The sequence below is a fragment of the Bactrocera neohumeralis genome, unplaced genomic scaffold, assembly GCF_024586455.1.
Source record: "Bactrocera neohumeralis isolate Rockhampton unplaced genomic scaffold, APGP_CSIRO_Bneo_wtdbg2-racon-allhic-juicebox.fasta_v2 cluster10, whole genome shotgun sequence".
NCBI classification, from domain to species: domain Eukaryota; kingdom Metazoa; phylum Arthropoda; class Insecta; order Diptera; family Tephritidae; genus Bactrocera; species Bactrocera neohumeralis.
Window position 1 is genome coordinate 24,539,824 of NW_026089623.1, and position 27,955 is coordinate 24,567,778.

At 35.5% G+C, this 27,955-nt stretch overlaps 1 protein-coding gene and 1 pseudogene across 8 annotated transcripts in view; both read right to left on the reverse strand.

Moving 5' to 3' along the window:
* Positions 1-7,061: 7,061 nt before the first annotated feature.
* Positions 7,062-8,176, reverse strand: LOC126765318 (NADH dehydrogenase [ubiquinone] 1 alpha subcomplex subunit 9, mitochondrial-like; annotated as a pseudogene).
* A 1,486-nt stretch (positions 8,177-9,662) lies between these two features.
* The window catches only part of LOC126765259 (uncharacterized), a 255,305-nt gene continuing 237,012 nt past the window's right edge, over positions 9,663-27,955 (reverse strand). For all 8 annotated transcript variants that reach the window (XM_050482958.1, XM_050482961.1, XM_050482957.1 and 5 more), the window contains 2 exons: positions 25,918-26,101; positions 9,663-11,789 (listed from right to left, as the gene is read on the reverse strand). In XM_050482958.1, coding sequence (XP_050338915.1) covers positions 11,473-11,789; positions 25,918-26,101 — 501 coding nt within the window. In that variant the 3' untranslated portion in view covers positions 9,663-11,472. The remainder of the gene's footprint in view (positions 11,790-25,917; positions 26,102-27,955) is intronic.

Consider the following 27,955-nt stretch of genomic DNA (forward strand, 5'->3'; position numbering starts at 1 on the left):
ATGTGTGTAATGATTCACTATTGAATGACCTTTCTTGGCAGGACTTTCAAGGTCTACCACGACCTGAACACTCCCTCGTTAGATCAATAACATTAGATAGTAGTTTAGAAATTAATTTTTTGAAAGAAAATGCGTTTAGCTACTTTTGCGGGTATTTTTATTTAAAAATTTTCAAATTGCACACATGTTCCCTGCCTTTACCATATTTAGGAGATGAAATTCCTTCGGACGAATTCATCTTCATGCATCAAAATCAAATAGACAAATGCAATTTATTGAAGCCGCCTGAGGATTATACAACATTTGTAAAAATTTTGGAAACCAGATTTTTAGAAGAATTCGACAGTAATTGTCATAAAATAGGAATAAGAGATATTCTTTTTAATAAAATGAAAGATGTTAGGCCCTTTTTGTGTTGTGATAATTGTGACCCAAAAATAGTTATAGCCCTTTTTAATAGAATTAGAATACATTTCTTAACTAAATTTTTAAATAAAGATCTTTCTGTCCCTAATTTTAAAAATAAAATTTTGTGTGTTTCACACCTATAGGTTTCAATTTTTTTTTATTTTTTAGTGGTTACAATATGCAAACTCAAACTTACGAAAGAATATAAAAAAGTAAAAATTTTTTAAATAGGTAGGATAAAGAGGCTCTAAAATTAGAAAGCAATTTTTTTTAACAAAAATTAGAGGATTTAAATGTAGGCATTTGTATATATGTATATATGTTATTTGTTATTATGCTGTGACATTTTTATATATTTTTTACATGAATTGTTATTGTTTTGTTTTTATCGTTATATGTATACATTTATCGTTTTGTTTTTTTCGTTATATAATGAATTGTTATCGTTTTGGTGCTTTATGTAAATAAATTTTTAATGGGTGATATAGGCTTAAAGGGGAACCGAGCACCCAAAACTAACTTCGGTAACGCGCCGTTTTGCATACCTCCTGGGTGGTGTGGAAAGTGCAATTGGGCATTTTAATTTAAATGCCCAAAAATTCGTATTTCTTTCGATCTAGCCACAATGGAAAGTGTTATAAAAAACGCTTATTTTGAGGCGCTCTCACACTGGAATAAGTTGGGCATCCCATTATTCCTGCTTTTACATTGTTATGCCAAGAGTTATGCCAATACAAGGGAGTAGGGAAAGTATCCATTTACCATCGTAAAAGAGACATTCACAGTCCTTAACCTACCCCCGAAGTGTGCGTTCACAATAAAAACTTCATGGCCACCTCTGGTGAATAAGAGTGGCGAGAGGTCAAAACGGGTTGCGTAAAGCAAAAATGCTATAATATTGAATTATAAAAGTTATCACAGCTAAAAGTACAACAACAAAGTTGTCGTACTCGTAGCTAGCAAATATACTGATATTACCCAATTCAGCAATATTCTGTAAAAATACAATATCATTGCTCAATTTCCAAAATTTACAACGACAGCACATTTCGTCGGCACTAAACCAGAACGGAAGTCGTGCCGCCGCAATGTGAGCCGTTTCTCGACCAAACGTGTGGTACTGCCACTAAAACAAAATATCTCTAAACAAATAAATAATATTCAAGAAAAACCCTATGAACATGAAGTTGAGGAAATGATAAATAAATATTCGGAACTTTTCGGACCAGTCTCCGACAGTGGGCAATCGACACAACTGTATTAGCAGAAATTAGAACAACAAGTGAAGAACCGATATATACATACAAAATCATATCCTTACCCAACAAACCTACGGGGCGAAGTAGAAAAACAAATAAAAGAACTTCTAAACAATGGTGTAATAAGGCCTTCAAAGAGTCCGTATAACTCCCCATTGTGGATTGTTCCAAAAAACCAGGTCCATCAGGAGAAAAAAAGTATAGAGTAGTTATTGATTTTAAACGACTAAACGCAATAACTATACCTGATTCCTATCCAATACCTGATATAAACAACACTCTCGCTAGCTTAGGCGAATGTTAGTATTTTACTACACTCGACCTTACATCCGGATTCCACCAAATCAGGATGAAGGAAAAGGACAAAGAAAATACAGCTTTTTCTACAGCCAATGGTAAATATGAATTTACTAGGTTGCCATTCGGTCTTAAAAATGCCCCTTCCATTTTTCAAAGAATGATCAATGATGTTCTCAAAACGCTTATAGGAAAAGCCTGCTACGTTTATATCGATGACATTATAATAATAGGAAAATCTAAAGAGGAACACTTACGAAATATTGAAGATGTGTTCATGCTTTTGTTCAAGTCAAATTTAAAAGTCAATTTGGAAAAATCTAAATTTTTTAGAACAGAAGTACATTTTCTAGGTCATATCGTTACCGGCGAAGGTATTTTGCCAGATCTTGACAAAATATCCGCTATTATGTAAAAAAATTCCCGCACCTGCTAACCTTAAGGAATTAAAAGGCTTCCTGGGCTTAGCATCGTATTATAGGAGATTTATAAAAGACTTTGCAAAAATTGTCAAGCCACTTACCAATTTAACTAGAGGTGAAAATGCTCAAATAAAAGCAAGTCAATCCAAACGGATACAAATCTCACTAACAGAGGAAGGCTTGAAATCATTTAATGACGTAAAATATTTGCTTACATCCTCTGAAATTCTGGTATTCCCAGACTTCAACAAACCCTTTATTCTGACGACAGATGCTTCCACTACTGCAATCGGAGCAGTCCTTTCACAAGGGATAATCGGTCAAGACAGACCCATAACTTACATCTCTAGATCACTCAACAAAACCGAAGAGAATTACTCGACAATAGAGAAAGAAATGCTCGCCATAGTATAGTCCCTCGACAAATTAAGGACTTACCTGTATGGAGCTAAAGAAATAAAAATTCTTACTGATCACCAGCCACTGACGTTTACACTAAGCAACAGTAATGACAATGCCAAGTTAAAAAGGTGGAAAGCAAGGATAGAAGAATATAATTATAAACTAATTTACAAACCAGGAAAAACAAACGTAGTCGCCGATGCGTTATCACGGCTGCCAATAGAAGTTAATACGCTAACATCCACAGATGAAAATACACAACATAGCGCAGAAGAGGATAGCTCAAAGCTCTTTCCTCACTGTGAAGCTCCAATTAACGTATTTAAAAATCAAGTTATATTTACAGAAGGAAAGGAGGAGATTACACACGAAGAACCTCATCCAAGCTTCCACAAACACCTCATTAAATGTGAAGTTTACGATAAAGAAAACCTAAGTAAAATCTTGAAAAGCGTTCTAAACCTAAACATAATCAATGGAATTAAAATTCAAGAAAAATACATTTCATTACTACATCAAATATATCAAGAAAATTTCTCACAATTTCGTATCAGGATAACACAGAAAGTAGTTACCGATATCGCAGACGAAGATGTCAAATTTAAAATAATAGAACAAGAACACAAAAGAGCCCATCGCAATGGTAAAGAAAATAAAGACCAGATATTGGAAAAATACTATTTTCCACAAATGACTAAACTTATTAAAAAATATACTAAATCATGTGAAATTTGCGGATGCAACACCCATACCTTCGTATCCAACAGAAACAGATCGACATTATAGAAATGTCCGGCGAAAAATATATTTCGTGCGTTGACATATTCACTAAATTTGTAAAATTTTTCAGGATAAAAAATAAATCAGTACTGCATATCAGGGATAAATTGATAAAGCTTCTACACTACTTCACTGTACCAAAGAGTTTGGTCATGGACAATGAAGACAGCTTTGTAAGCCCAATAACTCTGAACTATTTAGAAGGGTTAGGAATTGAAATCTATCTGGCACCACCTCAGAAAAGCGAAGTCAATGGTGCGATAGAACGTGTGCATTCCACTATTATTGAAATAATCAGATGTCTCCAAGTAGAATACCCTGATTTCTCTATTAAAGAAATTGTCAACATTGCCGTTGACAGATATTATAACACGATACATTCAGTTACGAAAAGGAAACCAGCTGATATTTTCTTTGGAAGAACACAGAGAATCAACTACCAAAATTTAACAAACTTTAAGGAAATAGTTAATACTGATCTTCGAAATGAAATAGCCAGAAACCAAAAAAATACACTAAATTATCACAACAAAAATAGGTCAAAAATAAGGAATTACGAACGTGGTGATACTATATTTAAAAAGAACAAACAAATTAAAGGGAAAACGAAACCCATTTTTAAAAAAGAAACTGTCGCTAAAGACAATACCGTCACAATAACTACTAAAGATAACAGAAAGATTCATAAATCACATTTAAAAAACTAACTGACATTTACTCTTTAGACTCTTACCTTGTTGGACAACTGCAACAGTGGACACCTACGAATATGACAGCCCGCTCGTGACGATCAAACAAGGACTAGGAAAGATTACAAAAGGGACGTATAAAATTATCCACACTATCGACTTGGACGACTACGAAAAAATTACCAACGACGTCAGACTTACTATATACCACGAAATTAGTAAAACAAATATTTTATTTCCACAATTAAAACATCAACTTTCCGAGATAGATAGCTTATTAAGCCAACTGCGAACAAAAAATGCAACTATTCAAAAGAGATCAATCAATTGGATAGGATCTGCTTGGAAATGGTTAGCAGGAAATCCCGATGCCTCTGACTGCGACCAAATACTTTTTCCACAACACATGAACTGACTGAAAACAGTAACGTACAGTACACCACAAACCAATACCTTATCAAGACAAATAATAAAATATTAGATAGTTATAACATGATTGTGGATGAAATAAGTAAGAATAATAAGGAATTATTCGCACAAACATTATATAATAGGTTAGGCATCGTAAAAGACGAAATTGCAAAAATTATAATGGCAACCCAATTAGCTAAACAAGGAATCGTTCATTCCCAAATTCTAAATAAAGAAGATATCGCAAATATTCTCTCTCAAACTGAGACATTACCTTTTAAAAATGAACTGCAAGCACTCAAATATGCAGAACCTTCTATGATTATTAAAGACTCACTTCTTTTATATGTAATTTCACTTCCCAAAACCGAAGATACCCTTTACAATAATATTATCATACGTTCGACAGTAAAACACCTTAAACGAGTATACTTAGAATTCACCAATATTTTCATATCCCAAAACGACAAATATGGCATACTTGGAAATTGCATTGAAGTAGATGATACTACATACTATATGCAAGAGAAACCAACTTAAGAAACTAAACAAAACCCATTGCATTTCACAGATCCTTAGCGGAGAAAAAGCGCTCTGCGATTACCAATATGTAAACCAAGCTATAATTGAACTAATTAGTGAAGGAACAATATTTCTTTCAAATTTTATTGGAAATATTACTTATAATAATACATCTTTTAAACTAAATGGTACTTTTCTCATAAACTTCTTTAACGAAACTATAACTTTGAATAACGTTAGTTACACAAACTGGCAAACAAGTTCCTACCAAATCCTACCCGCAATACTTCAGAATAACCTAACGGAAAATGAAATTAAATTAGACTTAAACTATTTACATAAACTACATTTAAATAATGTAAATGAACTAGAACGAATAACATCAAAAAACATTATTTCAATTAGCTCAAGCTTCTTAGCAATTCTTGTTGCAGTAACACTATCATTTGTTTTATATATCATACTCAAACCAAAAACCAGGAATTCATTTCTTATCCCACCAATAATAGATTACCCACAGCTTTCAGTAGCCAATAATTCTTAATCAGCGAGACGCTGATGCTTAAGAAGGGGGGAGTTATCACAGCTAAAAGTACAACAACAAAGTTGTCGTACTCGTAGCTAGCAAATATACTGATATTACCCAATTCAGCAATATTCTGTAAAAATACAATATCATTGCTCAATTTCCAAAATTTACAACGACAGCACATTTCGTCGGCACTAAACCAGAACGGAAGTCGTGCCGCCGCAATGTGAGCCGTTTCTCGACCAAACTGAGGTTTGCTGTTTGGCTATAATTATTGCTTACGTTAGTATATGGAAATAAGTACTAGTAAGTAAGAATTAGTACATATGTAAGTTTATAGTATATAAGAAAAATTCTGTATAAAAGAAACGTTTTTAATAAAGAAATTCGAGTTCGACTTCACCATTCAAACCAGCGTGTTGTTAATCATCTGGTGGCAAGCATTAACTTAAACTTATAGTACTATATTTATACATTTATAAATACTATTTTCAATTTTGCTTATAGAATGAAGTTTAATGCTGTTATCAAAAAGTTTAATTATATCTTCTTGATATAAATAAATGTGCTATATATTTTTGAGCGTTTTAGTTAACTTATTCATGGACAAATTAGAAATTATATTGATAATGTGATAAAGTAAACCAAAAGAGATAACTATTGTGGAAAAATTTGGTATTAGGTATCGTAATAATTCGTCTGAACAGTAAAACACAATTTTTTATTGTAAGATAAATCAAGAGATAATTATAATAGCCATGTTTCCTATATTTTTAGAATAAATTTTTGTAATCACAAACTACTTACACGTTTTATATGTCAGAATTTAGCTATACGCCGGCGATCAGGAATCTTACTCGTTTCCAAATGGGGTGTTTGACCATCTTAACAGATTTACCATATTATTTTTTAAATCTAAGCTAAGTTTTTAAATAAAAATGATAGTGGTAAAAAGTAGTTTAAATTAGCTTACGCAACACTATATTGCAATGCTCAATAGCAATACTGGCATAATATTTGACTTCAATAAGCTGATTTGTCGCTGTATTGATTTAGCTACATATATGAATATTGTCGGTATTTTGATGGGTCGATATCCTTGTACCATGGTTTAAACTAAATGCAATAATGAAATCAAAAGTAATTAACAAATAACTGCTATAAGTTTTATACTTTCATATTTAAAATAGTACTAACACCTACTTCACGTATAAGATTTTTATGCAAGAAATAGTTTGACGTTGTTTATACAAATACATCGATTGTTCGAAATATATTCCATTTGAAATTATCTAATCGATAGTAACTTGTTTGGCCCAAATAAAAATACAACTCAAATTCCTTAATTTTTAATAGCGGTTCATTATTAACCAAATTACATTTATTTGTTTTTTAAAGTTTAATTATCAGCTTCCACACCTTTCATGATCGACCATAATTCACTAGAAGTAAAGACAAATTGTAATTCGCATAGATGCAAATGTTTCTTTTTCAAATCGCTGCTTGGCCACCAACGCGACCAACTTTCATTTGATGACTGGTGTTCATTATTTGCTTAGCTGTTGTTGCCATTATATTAGTTTTATGCAAACAAACGTAGTTCTTCCCGATGTTCTATCGGTTTTGGTGGAGGTCATTGTGCCAAATCCTCCACGCACGGTATATCGGAGGGAACGACATCGGTAAGACATTCACGATCGATACGTTCCTTATGTAGCTCACCAATAGGTTGTCCAGGACAGGTAAGCTCAGTGAACGGTATTCCCATTTTTCATCTTTGCGCATAACACGATGAAACCAGTCAATTAATTCGCTCAACGTTCGGTAACAGGTTCGGTTGAGTGTTTCGCATATTAGAAAGTATCTAAATTCAATTTTGCTCAAAACCTACCCAACAACTTGATAATCCTGACCAGCAGTATCGGGATCCTTAGCGCAATTGACAATAACTTGTGCAACACTCGACACAAAAACTGGTTGTTTTACAGTACGTTCGCCCACAAACCAGTGTGAGTGACATGGCACGGAACTGGCGACGCCAAATGTGGGCGTAGTATCGTAGGAAACGATCTTCCGAGCCATAGATATCAGCTGGCCTCTGGGAATTCATCGCGAACGGCACATTCACCGTAGTATTTGCTCTTAAAAAAGTTGCTGCCCAAAGCTCATATGTTTGGGACTAGCGTTTAAAGCAGACAAATGAATCAAACGTTCTACACCAGCTTCTTTGCTGATTCTATAGAATAAAAAATACATGGTAAATCTTTTGAAATAAAGATTAGTTTTAGCTTACCTAGCAATGCGACGTGCACCTTATACGAGCACGTCATTGAATTTAAAATTTTGACTCGAATTCACGACCAACTGTAAGTTGATAACTACATATGAGTACTTCACAGCATCGCGTATCGCTTCTTCATCTCTTAAATCATAAAATTGGAACAGCAACTGACCCATTACGCAGCAATATTAACGATGCCATGTTTAGTTATTTCGTACTTTTATTGGAATAAAATCCCAGTCGACTGTTATATATTCTCCGAAGGAAAATTTGTAAACACTTCTTCCAGATTAAAATAACTAAATTGTTTAAATGAGTTAAGCATCCACCCACTCTACCCGGTAAAACAGGCGCATCCTAATGCTACAGTGCAATTCACCACAGCTGATGACACTACAGCACAACTCAACACATCTATACGCCAACCCACTCAACAAAAAGGATGGACAACGGGAAAGCAGGCTCACTTCGTTACATACAGTTCGCACATCCACATACGTTTTTTCCTTCACCGATCTCGCGCTGCAATTAACTCTCGCACATTAAATCGGATCAGTCCTGCATTAGCATTCAACATTTGTTTCTGATATTTCCACGTTGAGTCACGTCAACACCAGCTTCCGGTTATTTACTTCGTGGTACATCGATCCTGTGCGGTCAAGGTCAAGTCGATACTAACGTGATACGACGACGAGCCTGCGCGTAAAAATTCTTTGGGCACCCAATTCGGTTAACGTCGGCATCCGCATTTTTTAATAACTTTAAAAACCATTAACTTGTATAAAAGACATTTGTATTTTAAATAAACATTAAATTAAAACGATTCTTCATTTTAAATAAGCTGGCGTTTTCTTTGGCGATCATAAAAGTGGTTTGTACCCCCGTTTGCATATTTAAGCAACACTCTTAATCATCGCAAGGGATTGTACCATGAAATAAACTCAAACAAATTGTCTTGCGAAAACCTCCTTTACGATGGCAAAACATAAATATGGCTGTGACTAAGTATATTCTGCACCCCACTATTCGGCATGGTTGCATATTTGTTCGTAACATTTTTCTGTAGTGAACTTACCACAATTAAAAAGAGGCACATATAAAAAACTTAATTTTTCATGTATTTGCTTTTATTGTTCTCATCTTTAAGAATATATATTAAAATAAAACGATTTTCTTTTGAAAATATATTAAAGTTTTATATATAATCAATTTTTTGGTACAACTTTTCCATAAATTTTAAGAAAATAACACAATACAACCATTTTCCAGTTAAAAGTCGGCCATCTTGGATTCCAATAGAAACTCAACCCCGGACTCCCCTTGACGTTTCTACAGTGGCACCTCTTAGCTGTGCCTTTGTTTACATAACATCGGCTGATACTTTCCTTACTACACCTCTGCCGTAATTATGCTATGGCTCCCGACAAAGAGAGAGCGGTAGCAATAGCAAAATGAAATGCTACGGGAGGAGCGTAGTTTTTCAAACGCTGGTGAGAAGGTATTATGTTTTAGTGAGAACAAGTTTGAGTGAAAAGAGAGTAGCAGCGAGTGGGGAAATAACGTATGGAAGACAGCTATTAAAAAAAATGCATTTATGTCATGTACATACATATGTTAACGAGTACAATAGTAAAGTTTTTAAAAACAAAAACAAAGAAGATATTCGCATATGGCAAGATGGATAATTATATAACAATTATACGTTTATTTGAAACATATTTTATTTATACAAGAAGTTAAACAATAACAAATATACATACTGTGCTCTCAAATTAAATTACATTATTTTTGCTATCATTAGGTTATATGGCTAAAGTATTGTGTAATGTTTTATGGACTGCCAATGACAAAATATTCGATTACATAATTAAGAAATAATAAAAACTTTAGCGGTAATAAGATGTGAAATCTTAGCCATAAAAGCTTGTCTTAAATATGTAATGTTATTTCTGAAAAAAATATTCAATCAAAGTTTAAAAACATGTAATATCAACAAATAACGAGGGTTTAGAACTAGGTAACAGTAAGCATTAGATCAAACCGCTACATGTAAATATAAACAATATAATACATACATATTACTAATAACATCGCAATTCGCAAAGTTTTGAAAGTTTTAAATACATATATCCCAATGATTATGACACAAATGTAAGAAATCAACTGCAATATGAGTATTGATGTAGTTTTTCACTTAGTTTTAAGATCAGGTTTAGGGTGGTAAAAATGGACTATAAATTTTTTAACAAATATATAATCAAGGAAAAATGTCTATATACATATACCTTTCGATATTGCAATATGAAAAATCTTTTAGTAAAACCAAAAAAGTCCTTTTGCTAATATTAAATAAATTTGTAAAGAAGTTCATTTGTGAAACATCAAAAATCACCAGGAAAAAATCTGTATATACATAACTACATCAAATATTGAAAATTTTCTTTTTTTTGAATTTTAGTATTTCATTGGTCCACTTTGGAAATTAATCACTACTAGTACAGTTGGGGCAATGAAGTCCCCAAATTTTCAGATATGTCAGGAATCGGGCTGAAGCTCGAGTAAGAGCAGTTTTTAGGGTTTCATTGCTGCTGATGTAACATTTGCGTATTTTCTATTATTGATCGTCCCAAATATGTGACTGTAGGTGTAATATTCTTCATGTCAAGCGCAGTACTTGATTTACTCCAAATTAATATCAACCATCACTACCAAAAATATTAAACCAAATAATTAAAAAAACAATCGCTTCCAAAAATCTACACCTTTTCACCAGATTTACCCAAATCACAAAATCGAAGATCTGTTTCTTGACTGTAATTTATAAATGATGTGTAATTTATAATTGCACATTCTCAAAGTAATCTGAAGGAAAAATTTGCGACTAATGTGCTAAGAGGTCTGTGGGGTATTTGAGGTGTTCTGATTACAAATTTTACACCTTTTTTACATTTTAGTAAAGTGTGGTGGTTTGACCTCTACACCCCTTGACTACAAGAAAATAAATTCCATGTGTTAAAATATTTTTACTATCATTTATAGTTTTAGCTAGATACAGATTCTAACATCTCAAAATTATTGTAAACTAGTGTAATTAAGTAAACATGTAAGACAGTTTACGCAATTACGGCTTCAGATCTTGAATTGGATTTATTTAGACCTACTAATTAGATATTGTAAATTTAATATTACTTCATCAAAATGTATTGATCATCAAGCTACTAGATACATTGTGAGTTTTGGATCTTACCCATGTTGCAGAAGTTATTCCAGATTATCTAGACTAGACATTAAAAATAAGTTATTAATACACCTAAAAGCACTTTTACATTCGGTAAAATTTTAATGGGTCCTTAAAATTTCCTCTTTTTTCTGGTAAATCGCATATGTATTACGGTTGGATCTACTTCTATATGCACGGTTGGATCTACTTCTCATGTGGAAAATATTTCATACATGCATCTATGTTTATTGGTTATACATGACGTGTTGCATCTTTGCCAGCTTGCTTCTTAATTACTACTTTCTCAGACTTCTCGAGTAAACTGATTTGGACATCCTTATTCGTCTTTTTCTTCATATCCATCTGATGGCACATATATATACATTTCTTTTTGCGTTCTCTTTCAAAATGTAGCTTAACATAATTTATTGGAATAGTTACACATTCATCGGGTGTACCTTCCGCATCAATGAAAACCCCACGCACTAATACGGAATTTGAGCATTTCAGGGCAGCAAGTACAAGGAATGGTATAAGATGTGTTAACCAATAGCTTAGTATTTTATTGTCTGCAAATAAAAAAACGTCACTGAAATAAGTAATGTGTATCCATTTATAGATTTGTATGTATGTACACATGTATGTTTGAAACAATCGATGAAATTTAATAACATTTAACGAGAATGTCAAAAAAAAACTTGCCCTTTAATTTTAAAAGAATACCATAACAACGGATTAATTACGGGCGAGCACCGAGGATATAACTCCTGTTCAAATATTGAAAAGGTTCATATTTCAATAGTATATAATGCTGAAACTGTACATTATCATACACATAAATATGTAAAAACAGTTCACTAAATACAAATATCAATTATAGGATAATAATGATAATACATATACACACATGTATTGGATTGTACACTTGAAAACAACCGTATATTATACACATACATATATTTTGTTATTTAAGATAGTTTCCAAAAATAATATTTTATAGCAATGAAAATATCAAAATAAAAATCAGAATGAAATAAATTCTCACTCAAGAAAGGTCTTTAATATTCCCCCACCAGCGGTAAGAACTTAAAGATTCGTTTTTGAGTTATCTGTTTGATCTTACAAATCCAACAATTTTGGTCCTTCGAGCCGGATAAAGAGCTCGGCCAAAATTACAAATTCCTATATTAATAAAACAGGCATTATATAAAAAAGTCCTGTTCAAAATACAGACAAATTAAAACAAAAATAATTATAAGACGGGTGTATATTTCCGCATATTAAGAACATAAAACAAAAAATATATATATATTAAATATATATTCCCGCCTATTAAACTGATCACATAAGCCGTTTAAGCAGAGACTAAACGCAGTGATCTAACTGCTATCCAAAGGAATATTCAACGGCTGTGAGTCGACGCACAGCAAGGTCAACTTAGCAATCAAATCAATATACCTTCAACGATTTCTTTGGAGAATACCCGGCAGTTACACAAATACGAAAAGTATTGCGGAAAAAGTCTTGGGTATAAACAGGAACAAAATTCTTGATGCCCAGGCAGATTTATCCGAAACGGTGTTGGACACGTCCAACGCTTTTCCAACAAAGCCATTGCTTTCAATATTTCAAACTTCGGTTGATGATCAATATCGGCCAATATGTATCTCAACAAAATTAAGTGAACGTATAATGTTGGATAAAAAAAATTAAGGTAACATATAATATTGGATAAAACTATTCCATAATACATAAACGGGCAAATTTCAACACTACGTTTTCATTACTATTGACATACAAAACCAATACCTATAAACGGGCATGAAAACTTTCCATTGACAATATTCTGGTAGTATTTCGTTCAAATTATTGTAAGAATAATTCTCATGTTTTTAGTTCTTAATAATTTGTGGAGTTTTTTTTTAATTTTTATTGAAGCTGTGAAGGGCCTACGGGTTTAAAATTTTTGGTCACCTCTATAGAAAAGAGTCGGGTTGGTTTTCATTTTGGTAAATCGTTTCGGATGGAGACATGCCTAAAGCGCCATTCACTTGGGAGTGGCCAGAAACGATTATTTTACATATGACTCAAGCAGACGATTTCCAGTCTTAGACCAAGTATCCTCTGGGTTGCCAAAAAACAGCAGTTTGAAGGCGAACCATCCCCTCCCAGGGATGTGCGCTAGGTTTGCCCACGTAAAAACACACCCCAATTAAAAGGTCAAAACAGCCTCGGATAAGAGACCCCGCTTTGATGACGACCGCAGAAAACATATTAAAGATTTAAGGGCATGCACCAGGAATATCCGGGCCGAGCTATTCGAATTCGGCGGCGAAGAACTGATAAGGAGCGTGCATCAGCTTCTTTGTCGAATAAGGTCGGACGAAAGCGTACCCGACGATTGGAATTTGAGTATGTAATGTGCAACAACGTCAGCCTCGAAATCCAACGCAGAATAACTCTTGCCAAAGGGTGTTACTTTGGACTGAGTGGGAAGTAAAGTCCTCTCTCGACGAACCAAGACCTAACTCTATAAGTCACTCATTATTCCCGTCCTGCTATATGGTGCAGAGGCATCAATTTAAGTATACGAATATAAGTATATGAGTATTATACACATTCATATACAAATACACAAATATACATATGTATATATTTATTTTTCCTTTTTTAAATACAAATTATTTTATAAAATATAAATTACGAGTTCTGTTTTATTTTGTGACCTTAAGGATACAGTTTAAACACAAGGTTTTGGCACGACCCCATATGTGGACAAGAACACAGAAACGGTTAGTATCCTATTTTGAGGAATTTCACTGTATTGCATCGTAGCCGCACCTCAGAAGGTGATGTCATAGTGATGGGTATAGATCAAGAGTCGTATTTATTTCTAGAGTCTGTTGGTGGTAGGGTTCACCTATTATTCTTCACCCTTAACTTTAGGGTTGGTCCGCATCAGGTTGCGACATCAGGCCGCAGTTTTTCCCTCGACGTTGTCGGCTCAGAAGAAGCGTGTGTATGTAGAGGAGGCAGGTTTAACCGTCATCGATCAAGAAGTCCACAGGAGAGCACCAAGGAGCCACGTGGTCGAGTGCACAGAAGGAGACAGGTGAGCATTTCCTTTCAAAATGTTTCGTGGACAGAAAACTGAAACCGACGCGGAAATGGCCATTGGGTCAAAGCTAACTCTTTCTCAGGAGGATAGACTCCTGAGTATCCCGGCGTCAAAAATCTGCTAATTGCCATGCTGCTACGGTGGCAGTTTACGCATATTGACAATCTTGGTTGAGAGACTAGTAAAAGTGACGTAGTCCTATTCCGGGAGCACATTACCTTTGAGTGCCGGGTTATTGGACTAAGCTCAGTCTGGGTTAAGCTCCCTTAATCCAACGACATGACCAGCCAAGTTCCTGCATTCTATGTATAACATAACAGAAGTGCTCTCTCTTAGCAGACATATCGACACCGAACATCATAGTGATGAAGATGGCCAACGACCCACTACTTTTGGTGTTTCTGTAAATATCCTTCGAGCCCCCATCTCTGCCCCTGCGAAAGAGCTGATGAAGATCTCGGGGTATGTAGAGAGAACAGGTATGCACAACCATAAATATATATTACACACCATAGCGTGGTAGGCCTGGTATCGGATTGGCAATTCTCTTGAGATTACTTCATGAAACATATATTTGAGTGAACTGAGTCGCTTCATAAGTACACTCTCGGTACCTGACCCGACAAGTTTTGTGTCAGATATTGATATAGCAATAAAAAATTTAACGCAATGCTGCTTTGAAATAGGATGTTTTCTTCAGAGGACGGTTTCTACTAAAGACAAATCACGGATGAATTGAGAACTAAAGAACATTCGACGCAACGTCAGAAGGGCCTTTAATAAGGTTAGGCTTCTCCAAAAAATAGATATCAAAGCGTTTAATAGTTTGAAACCTTTTAAGGCTGCCGGTGTCAACACTGCTAATGCCTATGTTTGTTTAACCCTTATGTGAGCACCCAGTTTTAGCAACGTTAATGAGCACCCAGGGTACCCGGGTACCCATCACTATAATAAAACACTTTCTAAGTTTGGAAGCGAACGAAATTATAAAAAAACAGTTTAATAATTCTTTTAAGAGAATATAACAAGTAATTTACCTGAGTTTGACTCTTGTCGCACATTTTATTTTTCTGGAAGAGAAATCGTGATAGCGAAATCTCGCGCTCTACGGGTGGGACATGGTCAGTTTTCACCTTTGCACGTCGACTTTGACAGGGAGAAGTGAACAGTTAATGAGGAATGTCGTGTGAAGCACGGAAAGTCGACTGCGTCGATGTGCATAGAGCGGCTTTGCGTTAGAATCGACATTATTAACTATTAATCGAACAATTTCGAATACTTTCTGGACTCAATCGAGCATTTATGAGAGATAATAATCGACAGTTCGAAATGGAAGATCATCTATCACCTCATCAATTCGGATGGTGAGCAAAATTTTGTCCAATGATATTACGACTTTCAACGTACGGGGAACATGATCAGTGAGTCAGAAGAGAGTGAAGCAAAAGACACAGCCGCAGGTGTATCGACTAGAGGGGAAGAAGCAGATATAGAAAATAGCGATGAACACATTGCAAAAAACCGAACTGCGTGATGTAAGAAACCGCCTGAAATTTGACAAACTGCTTCTCACAATATTTTGCGACAGAAAAGTGGCCCTGCTAGATCTACAGAAACATTGCAAGGAGATAAATTTAGGACTATAATCTCAGTTGAAATAATTGATTTTATTGTTCGCTATACTAACGAGAAAGCTCTAATCGTCTATAAAGATCCTAACGCGCAAAATCCTAATTCGAGTAGAGGGTGGCGTTCGATTACTGCATAAGAAATGTATCTGTTCATTGGGATTCTCATTTTCTCTGGCGCCAATAATACTATATGTGGAAGAGTAACTCGTATCCTCTTTATCTTTATCCAACACATGCCAAGCATGTACAGAAAATGATAAAGCTACTCCTATACGTGATTTGTGGACAATGTTCAATGCAAATTTGGGTAAAGTTAAGTACGAAAAATTATACTTATCGTAGGCACACAAAATTCACCCAGTACATTCCTTCGAAACTAGCAAAATATGACATGAAAATTTGGTGGATTTGCGATACTGAAAACGCTGCCAATGTTCGAGAAAAAAATTGAGGAAAGATAGTAATAAAAGAACTTGCAGCTCCGTTCAAAGGAAGTTTCCGAAATATAATAATGAAAACTTATTTTAAGACTTTGCCTCTTCCTAAACACTTACTCCCATGGAAATTGACAAGCACTGGTACATTGGAGAAAAATAAACCTTATACGTGTATATCGAAAGTAATATGTCCTGATTGTGCTGAATAATTAATGAAGATTTTAATAAATTTATGTTACGAATTCATGTTATTAATTATTTATTATCCCAAGTTATATAGTTAAATCATTTATCTATATTCAATTTCATTTACAGATGATTGCATTGTTTTTCATATAGTGGGTACCCGGGTACCCGGGTGCTCCTCATGAGTTACCTAATTTCATACATAATTTTCAACTTCATACAATTTTTTTTCCATTTTGAATACTAAAATAGCTTTGTTGGAAGTTAAATCGCAAGGATCCAGAAGCTCAGTTCGATAAAAAATTATTTCACCGAATTGCTAGCAGAAAAGTGTGGTGGTGGGCACCCGGGTACCCGGGTGCTCACATAAGGGTTAAGATACACGCTAAGTAAATGTTATGAGTTCAAGTTGTCTTCATGCTGAAATTGAGAAAGAAAAACTATTTCTCGCCAAAATCTTACAGACCGATCAGTTTAACATAATTATTACTAAATGGTTTGGATATCGAACCGTTTAAAGTTGAGTTAGCATCACATACGTCAAAGTATGCTACATGGAGTAGTTGGGACAATCCAAAGTGCCTTACCTTCATTTGACATTGAGGTCAGGTTAGGCGTCACCAATGCCATGGTATCAAACTCGACTTTTTCGATGAACTCCGGTTAAAAACGCATTTCGACCGTCCGTCTTTCAGGCCGTAATTGTGGGTGCCAAGTGAGCACCTGCTCTACCCAGAAAATTGTTGCTCCAATACCAAGTAAGACACATTACGTTATATTATGAAAGCAGGTAATAGCTATACTTTGAGTAGTTGGTAACTCGGTTAAATCCATCTGGGTACCAGGCCATATACATATACAGAATAAGCTGCCCCAAGCCAGATAGCTCTTTGAAAGCAAAAGAGGAACAACTCAGGTCTTAGAACACAAGCAATACAGGGCAAACCAAAATGTTACTTTGGGGTAGTGTTAATAGTGGACAGACCAAAAAGCTCATAACTCAAGACAAAAGGGTGCATAGTAACATTCTAGAGTTCATCTCATGGCACCTACTCTTAAGATCTGGATTTGGCGGAATGTTGAGCATGCGCGAAGGATGATGAGAGGCTGGGACATTACTTATGCGAATGAATAGATTAGAAAACAAGTAAGGAAGGGCTAAGTTCGGGTGTCACCGAACATTTTATACTCTCGCATGATAAAGTGATAATCGAGATTTCATTATACGTCATTTACATATTTTTCAAATACCGTATTTTTGTAAAAGTTTTATTCCGCTATCATCACTGGTTCCTAATGTATGTACTCGTATTATACAGAAAAGGCATCAGATGGAATTCAAAATATTGTTATATTGGAAGAAGGCGTGGTTGTGAACCGATTTCACCTATATTTTGTACATGTCATCAGGGTGTTAAGAAAATATTATATACCGAATTTCATTGAAATCGGTCTAATAGTTTCTGAGATATGGTTTTTGGTCCATAAGTGGGCGAGGCCACGCCCATTTTCAATTTTTAAAAAACGTCTGGGTGCAGCTTCCTTCTGCAATTTCTTCCGTAAAATTTTGTGTTTCTGACGTTTTTTGTTAGTCCGTTAACGCACTTTTAGTGATTTTCAACATAACCTTTGTATGGGAGGTGGGCGTGGTTATTATCCGATTTCTTCCATTTTTGAACTGTATATGGAAATGCCTGAAGAAAACGACTCTGTAGAGTTTGGTTGACATAGCTATAGTAGTTTCCGAGATATGTACAAAAAACTTAGTAGGGGGCGGGGCCACGCCCACTTTTCCAAAAAAATTACGTCCAAATATGCCCCTCCCTAATGCAATCCTTTGTGCCAAATTTTACTTTAATATCTTTATTTATGGCTTAGTTATGACACTTTATAGGTTTTCGGTTTCCGCCATTTTGTGGGCGTGGCAGTTGGCCGATTTTGCCCATCTTCGAACTTAACCTTCTTATGGAGCTAAGAAATACGTGTACCAAGTTTCATCAAGATATCTCAATTTTTACTCAAGTTACAGCTTGCACGGACGGACGGACAGACGGACGGACAGACGGACGGACGGACAGACAGACATCCGGATTTCAACTCTACTCGTCACCCTGATCACTTACTACTATACTATACTATAGTTTAACGCCGAAAATGTGTGAAATCAGACCACAACCTCCCCCAGGTTCCATACACTGCATATTATGATTTTCGTTACTCTAGCGTACATTAAATTTAAGCCACTTACGTAGTTGAGTTTATTTCATATAAATATATCTACTTTCATTTAACTAGATTGATTTAAATTTATTGATATCTCGGACAAGAAGAAATGCAAATCTGTGAGACAATAAATAAAATAACTTTTATACTAAATATCCTTCGAATATCTTAGAACACATAAAGAAAAAGAGAACTAAACAATGTAACTAAGGTTCTCAGCACAAAAATAAAGTTATATACAAATCAAAATTTTTTAAATATATACGGATTATTCCATTTGAAAGCTGTCAAAAAAGCTAGGAAACCAATATTATCGAATGCACCACTCAGAAAGCCAAACGGATCCTGGGCCAGAAGCGACAAAGAAAAAGCAGAAGTTTTCTCAGAGAAACTAACCGCAGCTGGAAGAATATCCATATACGTGGGGGAAATTCAACCAGCAACAAATAAAGAAATAGAAAATATTATTAAAAGTAGATTTAAACCAAAAAAGGCTCCCGGCTTCGACTTGGTGACTGCTGACGTACTAAAAAATCTAACGCGAAAAGCAATAGCAAAGTATCATGGAAAGTTTCTGAAATCATAATGGAACAAAAACCTGGCAAAAGCGCACATGTATCCTCGTCATATCGTCCAATTTCACTGTTGCCTATTTTGTATAAACGACTTGAAGCTGTAATCATAAGAATACTTCAGAACATAATGGAAGAAAAGGGACATATACCCATTCATTAATTTGGATTAAGATCTCAACATTCCACAATCGATCAAGTTCATCGAATAACGAGCATAATCGAAGATGCGATGGAAAAAAAACACAATTGCACAGCTGTTTTGCTTGAAGTATCCCAGGCGTTCGATAGAGTATGGCACCGTTCATTAATTAAGACTTTACTTTCCAAAGTATCTGACCAATCTAGTTGGCTCTTACCTGAGCAACCGCTACTTCAGAATCAAGCAGGGACAATCATATACTACGTTACAGCTGATAAAAACAGCAAAAATCACAAAAATCACTAAATCAAATTGTAGAATGGACACTGAAATGGTACAAGTCATTCGCGAAACAGCATCGAAACATGCAAAAAGATTACAAAATCATGTAAACACTGAAGCCCAACAACTAGGAGAGATTAGAAATAGCAGAAGCAGACTGAAAAGAACAACTTTTCATGAGAAATTGTGTTTTCATTTCACTTGTTATTTAAACAATTCACAATAGTAAAACTGATCTAAAATATGCAAAACAAAACTTGGTAGCATTGAAAATAGCGGATATGCCACTTTGATCAGGAATCCGCATACTCTCATGTAAAAGTTCAACTTGATAAATTTGTTGTTGCTTTTACATTTTATTTTATTGCGAGAGAGCAGAAACGAGCAGATAAATGGTGAATCAAAGACAGCTAAAAATACAATTTTGCCAGCACTTGAAAGTATTCTCCCAGGCTCTTTGAGGTTTAGGATTTTACCTAAAAGTGGTTTTTTAATGAGTAATCGGACTTGTAATGAATTTTAACATACCTTAGTTTTAAGTGATGCAGTTACGTGGTTAAAACTATGATACACTGTGGCAACGTCTTGTGAGAATATAGTATAATAATTCTAATGTACATACGACATGTTCGGCATCAAACTTTTTAGAATAACGAAAATCTTTATAAGTAGTATATGGGAGTTGAATAGTATTGACTCGATTTTATCTAAATTTGCCAATGCTATATATAATTAATATGCCACAATCTAATCTAATGCTCCCAGGATTTCATTGAAGTACCACAGATATAATACGGAATAAAGTTAGCCGGATGTCCGAAAATCTTGATATTAGTTACATATAGTACATACTTATATAGGTGATGGGTCGGCAAAAACTTCTTTTAGCTGTATACTCAGCGTGGGTGACAACTGCGTAATGGGTGTCGCTGCTTACAATGTTATGATTTCAAGCTGGCTCTAGTGAAGGCTTGACGTATTTCCCCAATTATCCCCTTATGAAGGATTGCTTTATATGCATCCTCAGAAGTAAGGGAATGGATAATATAACAGCCATTGCTAATGAGGTTTCTGACGGTAGTCATAAAATGCTATGGGTAGAGACCCTGAATCACAAAAATCAATGTGGAAGTCAACAGTCTGCAAGCAGACTGTGATACCAGTCTTAACGTCGGTGTGGGACGAAGCTGCTACCACCGGCATGGACAGCGATCCTTTAAGCTATGTCACCAACGGACACACCTCCACTGCAACGGCACCAGGTTGTTATGGTTTTAGTACTACTGCCAAACCAACTCTACAGCGCACGGGTGCCACAGTCCATGAAGACTCAGACCAAGAAAGCACTGTAAGTATACGGTAAACGCGGGAATAAAAGAAGCACTTATTCGCTCTCCTGAGCAGGAGATGGAGGCCAAAGCTACATCCTCCAGATCAATAAGGCGGCAGAGGATATTCTGTATGCAAGGTGCGGGAATATGACGTGTGGCCTTGGAAGCGTGGTCATTCGCCACAAGAAGTGTCACTCTGCGACAAATTCATTGAGGAATAAAGGGAAGTGGAAAGAAATCTCGCATAGAAGGGTTATGGCGACTTCATTTGTCCTTCAGGAGGTGGAGAAAGTACCTATTCGGCATTCTGTCGGTCCAAACCCGAGAGCTGAGGAAAATCGCCTCTGCGATGTGTAGTGAGCTCCTACTTCACTCAGTTTACAAAGTTGTCTAGTGGTAGCTTATCTAGGATATATATAGGACCCCCTTCCAGAAACGTTATAGACATAACACTTTACACAAGTACAGATACATGCATTGGTAGAAAACTGGAGGGTGCTAAGCACACCGGCGTTCTCTGACCATAGGTACATCTACATCTCCATTAGATCGACGGCGATACACTCAGGAAAGTATTATCGAAAATCTTAGCTATGGAGGCAGTAGCGCGGTATACTTTCCCGAAACTCTTCTTTGTCAAGGGTTGCTCCACGAGCGTATTTGTTATTTTCAAACGTCCTTTCAGTATTCAATACCAGTGCAAAGAGTGCGATTTCTACTGGTAGTGGTGAATAAACTGCTAACTAACTAATCACTTCAACTGCTAACCAAAGCCGCATATGCGGACAACATTGCTATCTTAATGAATACAGAAAATTAGCTGTATTATGACCACCGCTCTCAATACAATCCAGAATTGGGCATTGCAAGTGGGTCTGGGGTTGATCCCAGAGAAAACGGATCTGCTTGTATTCACAAGGTATGAAATTCCCCTATGGGGGTTTCCTTCAATAAATGGGACGCAACCCTCTCTCATGGACTGCACCAAGTACCTTGGCATAGTCTTGGACAGCAAACTGCTGTGCAAGCACAATATAGAAGAAAAAGTGAGAAAGGCTAGAAATGCTTTATATGCAAGTAGGCAGATGCTCGGCACAGCTATTGTAAGATTAATTCTGATCTAACGTGCAGTAGTATGGTGGATAAGCGTACGTAAATCCACCTATCAGAAGCCAATAGAAAGGGTTGAGAGGCTCGCTGCTGAATATGCTGTCCAGGATTACCCATAAGGCAGTCTTTTATGTTACTGGACCACAGCAGTATTTTTCATGCTGAGATCTTTGCTATTGCGAAAGCCGCGGAGCTGGCGTCTAATGCACCTGCAAGTAATTCCAGAGTCAACATCTACGTAGACACCTGGTATTGCATATCGGCCAAAAGTGTCTTGGGAAGCAGGGCATCAGTGGATAGTTTTGCCAGAAGTAAGCAACTTATCTTCTACTGGGTGCCAGGTAGCAAAGTGAGCAGTAAAATGGTAGACAAAATTGCCAAGACTTGTGCACCGTTATCACCCCGAAAAAAGAGTAAACATTGGGAAACCAATGCGTTGTCTATACGACGATCTGGACATATTAAAAACGACGGAACGAGCTATCTGCGTGCAAAACGCCAAAAATTATGTGTAAATCGGTAGAAAAGTATTCAAAATTTCTACTGACACTCTACAGAAATTACTGTAAGAACATGATCGGAATACTAACTGGTCACTGTCTGGTGACGATACACGCCTGCAGAATGAAGGTGACAGATGGAAATAACTGCAGAAAATGCCAAGAGCATGACACCAGGGAAACAACTGATCATCTCTTGTGCACTTGTACCGCATTGATAAAATTACGCTGTAAGCATTTGTCCCACTGTATGATACCCTGGAAGAGATATCAATAGTGAGGTCACAGAGTCTGATGAATTTCGCGTCAAGCGCAGGCAACCTAAAGTATGAATACTACTCATGGACCTAGTAACTCAACTCCATATTGTAATGCAAAGGACTAAAACTGGTCTATGCATGGCTCATTGGCCTACCAGAGTAACTTAACTTAACATATACGGGTGCTGGGTCAAGTTTTCGCCTATTTTGATCCATTCAGGCACGAAGATACACTGTTATCAGTAAAACAAGCTCTTAAATTTCATTGAGAAAATTCACGTGTTGGCCGATTTATGAGCTATAAAGTCACCGGGAGGTACGAATATCTTTATATTGAGTATATGGGAACTAAGCGAAGTATTGACCTGATTAATTCCTTTTTGACGCACAGACATACCATTGTCAGGAAACTTTTTGATTAGAACACAGGAAAGTGAAAGAATCAGATGGAATTTAAAATTTTATTTTATGGGAAGTAGGCGTGGTTGTAGTTTTCGACCATTTTAGTACTGTGACGTGAAAAACGTCATCCAGAGGATCTGAATTCACTAGATTATATATGAGATGTAGACCATGGTACCGATTTAATTCTCTTTCAGCGCTAAGCCAAATAGTTTTCAAGCAAACTTGTCAATTTATTTTTATTAAAATATCATACATTTTGAACAACCTGAATTGTATTAATTTTGACTTCGCTTGGGTTTACTCGAGAACATATTCTGACGCAATTTTAAATATAAATAATACTCACTGACCGATATATTCGGTATAAAACTTGTTAGAAAAACGAAAATTATTACATACATTGTAGCATGTTAAAACTAAATTGAAGAAAAACGCTCGAAATTCGGGCTTCTAAACCATTAATTATTCCTATTATATGTAAAATGCAGTTATTTGGTGTTTTTATACTTTTGCAACATGTTGTTACAGAGAATCATTGTTTTGTTCACTCAACGGTTTTGTGCATCACCTAAAATTAATCGAGATAGATATAGAGTTATATATGTATATACATGATCAGGATGTTGACAGGAGTTGAAGTCCGGGTGACTGTCTGTCTGTCTGACCATCCGTTCGTGCAAGCTGTAACTTTTGCAAAACTTGGGATATCTTGACGCATCTAGGTGGGCCAATTCCCTGGCAAAAAAGTAAGTTCATAGTTCACAAAACGCCATTAACCAAAAAAGTATAAAGTATTATAACGAAGCAGTAAATTAGAATTTAGAATTGTAATTTAACATAGGGTATCGCAGTGGCAGGAGGCACCTACATATGTTCCAAAAATATTGAAAAAGTGGGCTTGGTCTCGGCTTCTAATAAATTTTATGTTTCTCCTTTGAAGTTGGTCGCCTTGTCGTGGTGAAGGGGCTTAAGTAATAGTAAATTGTGCATCCCAAAGGATACGAACTCTACTCTTACGAACTAAGAGGGACACCTCATAATTCCCACAAAACACTTGGAATCCATCAAGCACCAAACCTTGAATGGATTTCTACTATAAGCATATCGGACATAAGTAGCTTCATCGAAACCTCAAAATGGTTTAAAATAGAAAGTGAAACGTGAGAGCAGATATAAAAGGTCTACGAATAGTGCATCAAAATAGCAGAGCTAGTACTAATTGAGCCCGAAAGACAACAGGGCTGCACTCCTACCTACTTACCTACCTACCAACCATCTCTGAAACCATTTAAGCTGCAATAACCAAATTCTCCTGGCGGAAATATTGTAATAACTCCTACCGACAATGTGAAAAAGAATGATATCGGATGATAACTCCGCTCACTAGCATTATAACGGTACTGTTACAAACTACTAGTGCGCGATAAATCAATAACTCAACACGCCAGAAACATTAAATTTTTCCCCCGATTTAGTAAAAGAGAGCTTTAAAAGGGGCTGGGTCCAAATTGTATTATGGACTTGGCACCGCCAACATTTAATTGAAATCAAATATTTCGAGACCCGCCCAACCGATTTCAACCAAATTATATTCCTCTGACAATTTTATCTACGGTGTGAATATGGGCGAAATCGGACTGCAGCGAATTCTACCTCCGATAAAACACAATTTTAAATTTCATTTCGAACTTCATCTTTCTGGTAAACAAATCAAAGATTAATTGATACATCAAGATAAAACTTTGCAGTAATAGCAGATATCAGGTGTGCCACCTTATAACCAAAAATTCCCTAGATCGAATCAAAGCTGTTCAATCTCCTAGGTACTGATATGTGGACCCAGTGCTTTTAGTTTACTTTTTACCGCAAACATCGGTCAATGAGTGAGATATAAAATTGAAATTCAGAGACAATCCAGATGGTAGTAAGGCTGTGTGCTACTAATGGGTTGAATCCGGTCAATACTTCTCTTAACCCCCATATACCTCTTATGAAGATTTTCGAATTTCCGGGTGACTTTATACCGCATATGTCGGCCTATATGTGAGTTAACTCAATAAAATTGAGAGAGCGTATTTTTCTTATAACGGTTCATCTTTGTGCTTATAATGAATAAAATCGGGTGAAAACTCGCCCTAGACCCATATAAGTAACAAGCCTTTTGTACCTGAAAGTACATCCCTGGATTTAATCCTTGCAAGATTATGAAATATTCCATTATACCCGAACTTAACTTTTTACTTCTTAGTTAATAAGTTAGTAAATTACTATTTTGTTATAAACTCGAATATAAGATTGACATTCATTCATTTGATATCAGATATGTTTTCATCGTTTTGTTCGTAAAGAATAAATTCATAGTATTTAATGGTTTAATATGGTATAATATAATTTACTAAACTTAGTTGGTTTCTTCGAGTATACGGGTGCATTTGTTTTTCATCATATATTAATTAATTTTTGTTATTGAGCGTTATTAACTTACTTACGTTATACTTACCTGGATATACGTAAATATCCAACAGGTTCCATATTCCTCGCCATGCATTTACAGCTCCAAAAAATATTAAAAAATAGAACATGTCACAAATAATTAATTTACATATTCCGTCAATTTTCTTGCATATGCAGCGTATAATAGGTTTAATAGCGAAAGTTATGACGACGATTATGTAGCCAAGAATCTTAAAAAAAATTTTAATTATTTTATAGAAGTAAAACAATTAATAAAAATATGATGTACTATAAATTAAATTAACAATTAAACAAATATATTTCAATAAAAAAGTTGATGCTTGAAGAAACTTCATCAAACCGATTTGAAAACAATTTTATTCATGACTTATATATATCTATTATATTATATATATATATATATATATACATGTATAAATATAACCCTGTAGCTATCTCAATTAGTTTTTGGTGATACGTACAACCGTTAGGTGTTAGGTGAACGAAACTGTTACACTCTGTAGCAATATGTTGCAAAAATATAAAAATCTTGCAAAGGAATTCATGTAAATCCTCAAATGAGATATGTAATATAAACTTAACAGAAGAGGCTAAATGTAATATATTGAGTTGATGTGCAAAACGTCAATCAGATGATCGGAATTCGCGATATTAAACATATGTACGATATAAGCCCACCCTGCCGTTTGAAACTGGTACATACCAGAGAGCTGTAACGAGTAGGATTAAATCGGAACAAACAGTCGTGCTAAAAACACATTGAAATCAATTCAGTTCATCATAGACAACATGTTTGATCAATTCGCGTACCGACCAGCGTCAACTGATTTGAGGCAATATGAACAATCTGTTCTTCGGCAATCACGATCGAGTAAACGGTATGGCTAACTTCGGCTCAAATCACATCATGTGAGTTCATAGCGTTGCCGTTTGTCGACGATTGCTTGAATCGAACGAATGTGTAACTGCGGGTAAGCTACGAGTACATCAAATTCTCTGTTGGATTGATTTGAATCATGTGTGACAAAACATCTGTATTTGTATGAGCAAATTTTCGATGCGTGAAAACATCTGTCAGCATATGGTCTATGTATATACATATTTATTATATCGTACATACATGCATATGTATGTATATACATTTATATGTATACATGTATGTATTTGAAATAGAACGGGAGTATATTAGTGTATAGAGGATGATAAACAAGGTGCATTCCAAAGTAAACAGTACTTTTTGAATCTAGCGCTCCTTGGTGGCGCTATCTATATGTCGACCGGTACGTTAGAATCTGCCATCTTTATCGATCGTCCAGTGACTTTTCATGACATTTCATCTATTGGAAGTGAAGTTATTGCGTTTTAAGTGTCAGTATGTTTGTGTTATCGGTGCGAAAATGAGCTTCGAACAAAGAGCTAACATTAAATTTTGTTTTAAAATTGGTAAAACTTTTACCGAAACGTTTCAATTGATGAAACAAGTTTATCTCGATGATTGTCTATCCCGTAGCATCCATCGAAACTGTGCGTGAATTCATAAAAAATCAGCCAAAATCATCATTGAAATTCATGGAAATGGAAGAGAGGATCTCTAAAACATCGATTTATCGCAATTTTGACCGAACATTTAAGCTTACGAAAGTTGTGTGCACGGTTTGTTCCGCACAAATTGACTGACGACCAAAAATTGCTCAGAATCCAACATTCGCAGGACATTATTGTGACCGATTATTTGACCAAAGATCACATTTTAACCATTAACCATTCCCCGTATTCACCTGATATCGCATCGTGCGACTTCTTCCTTTTCGGAAAAATGCATTTGCCCTTGAAAGGAAAGCGTTATGCAAACGTAGAGGCCATTCAAAAGTGACCGTGAAAAAAGCTGTATTGAAGCAGAAGGAAACTATTTTGAATAAAACAAATTTATTTTGCGGAAAAACTATTTGTTCTGTTTTTTTTTGTAAAGTCCTGTTTACTTTGTGTTTAAATGAGTTAAGCATCCACCCTCTCTACCCGGTAAAACTAGCGCATCCTAATAAAACAGCGCAATTCACCACAGG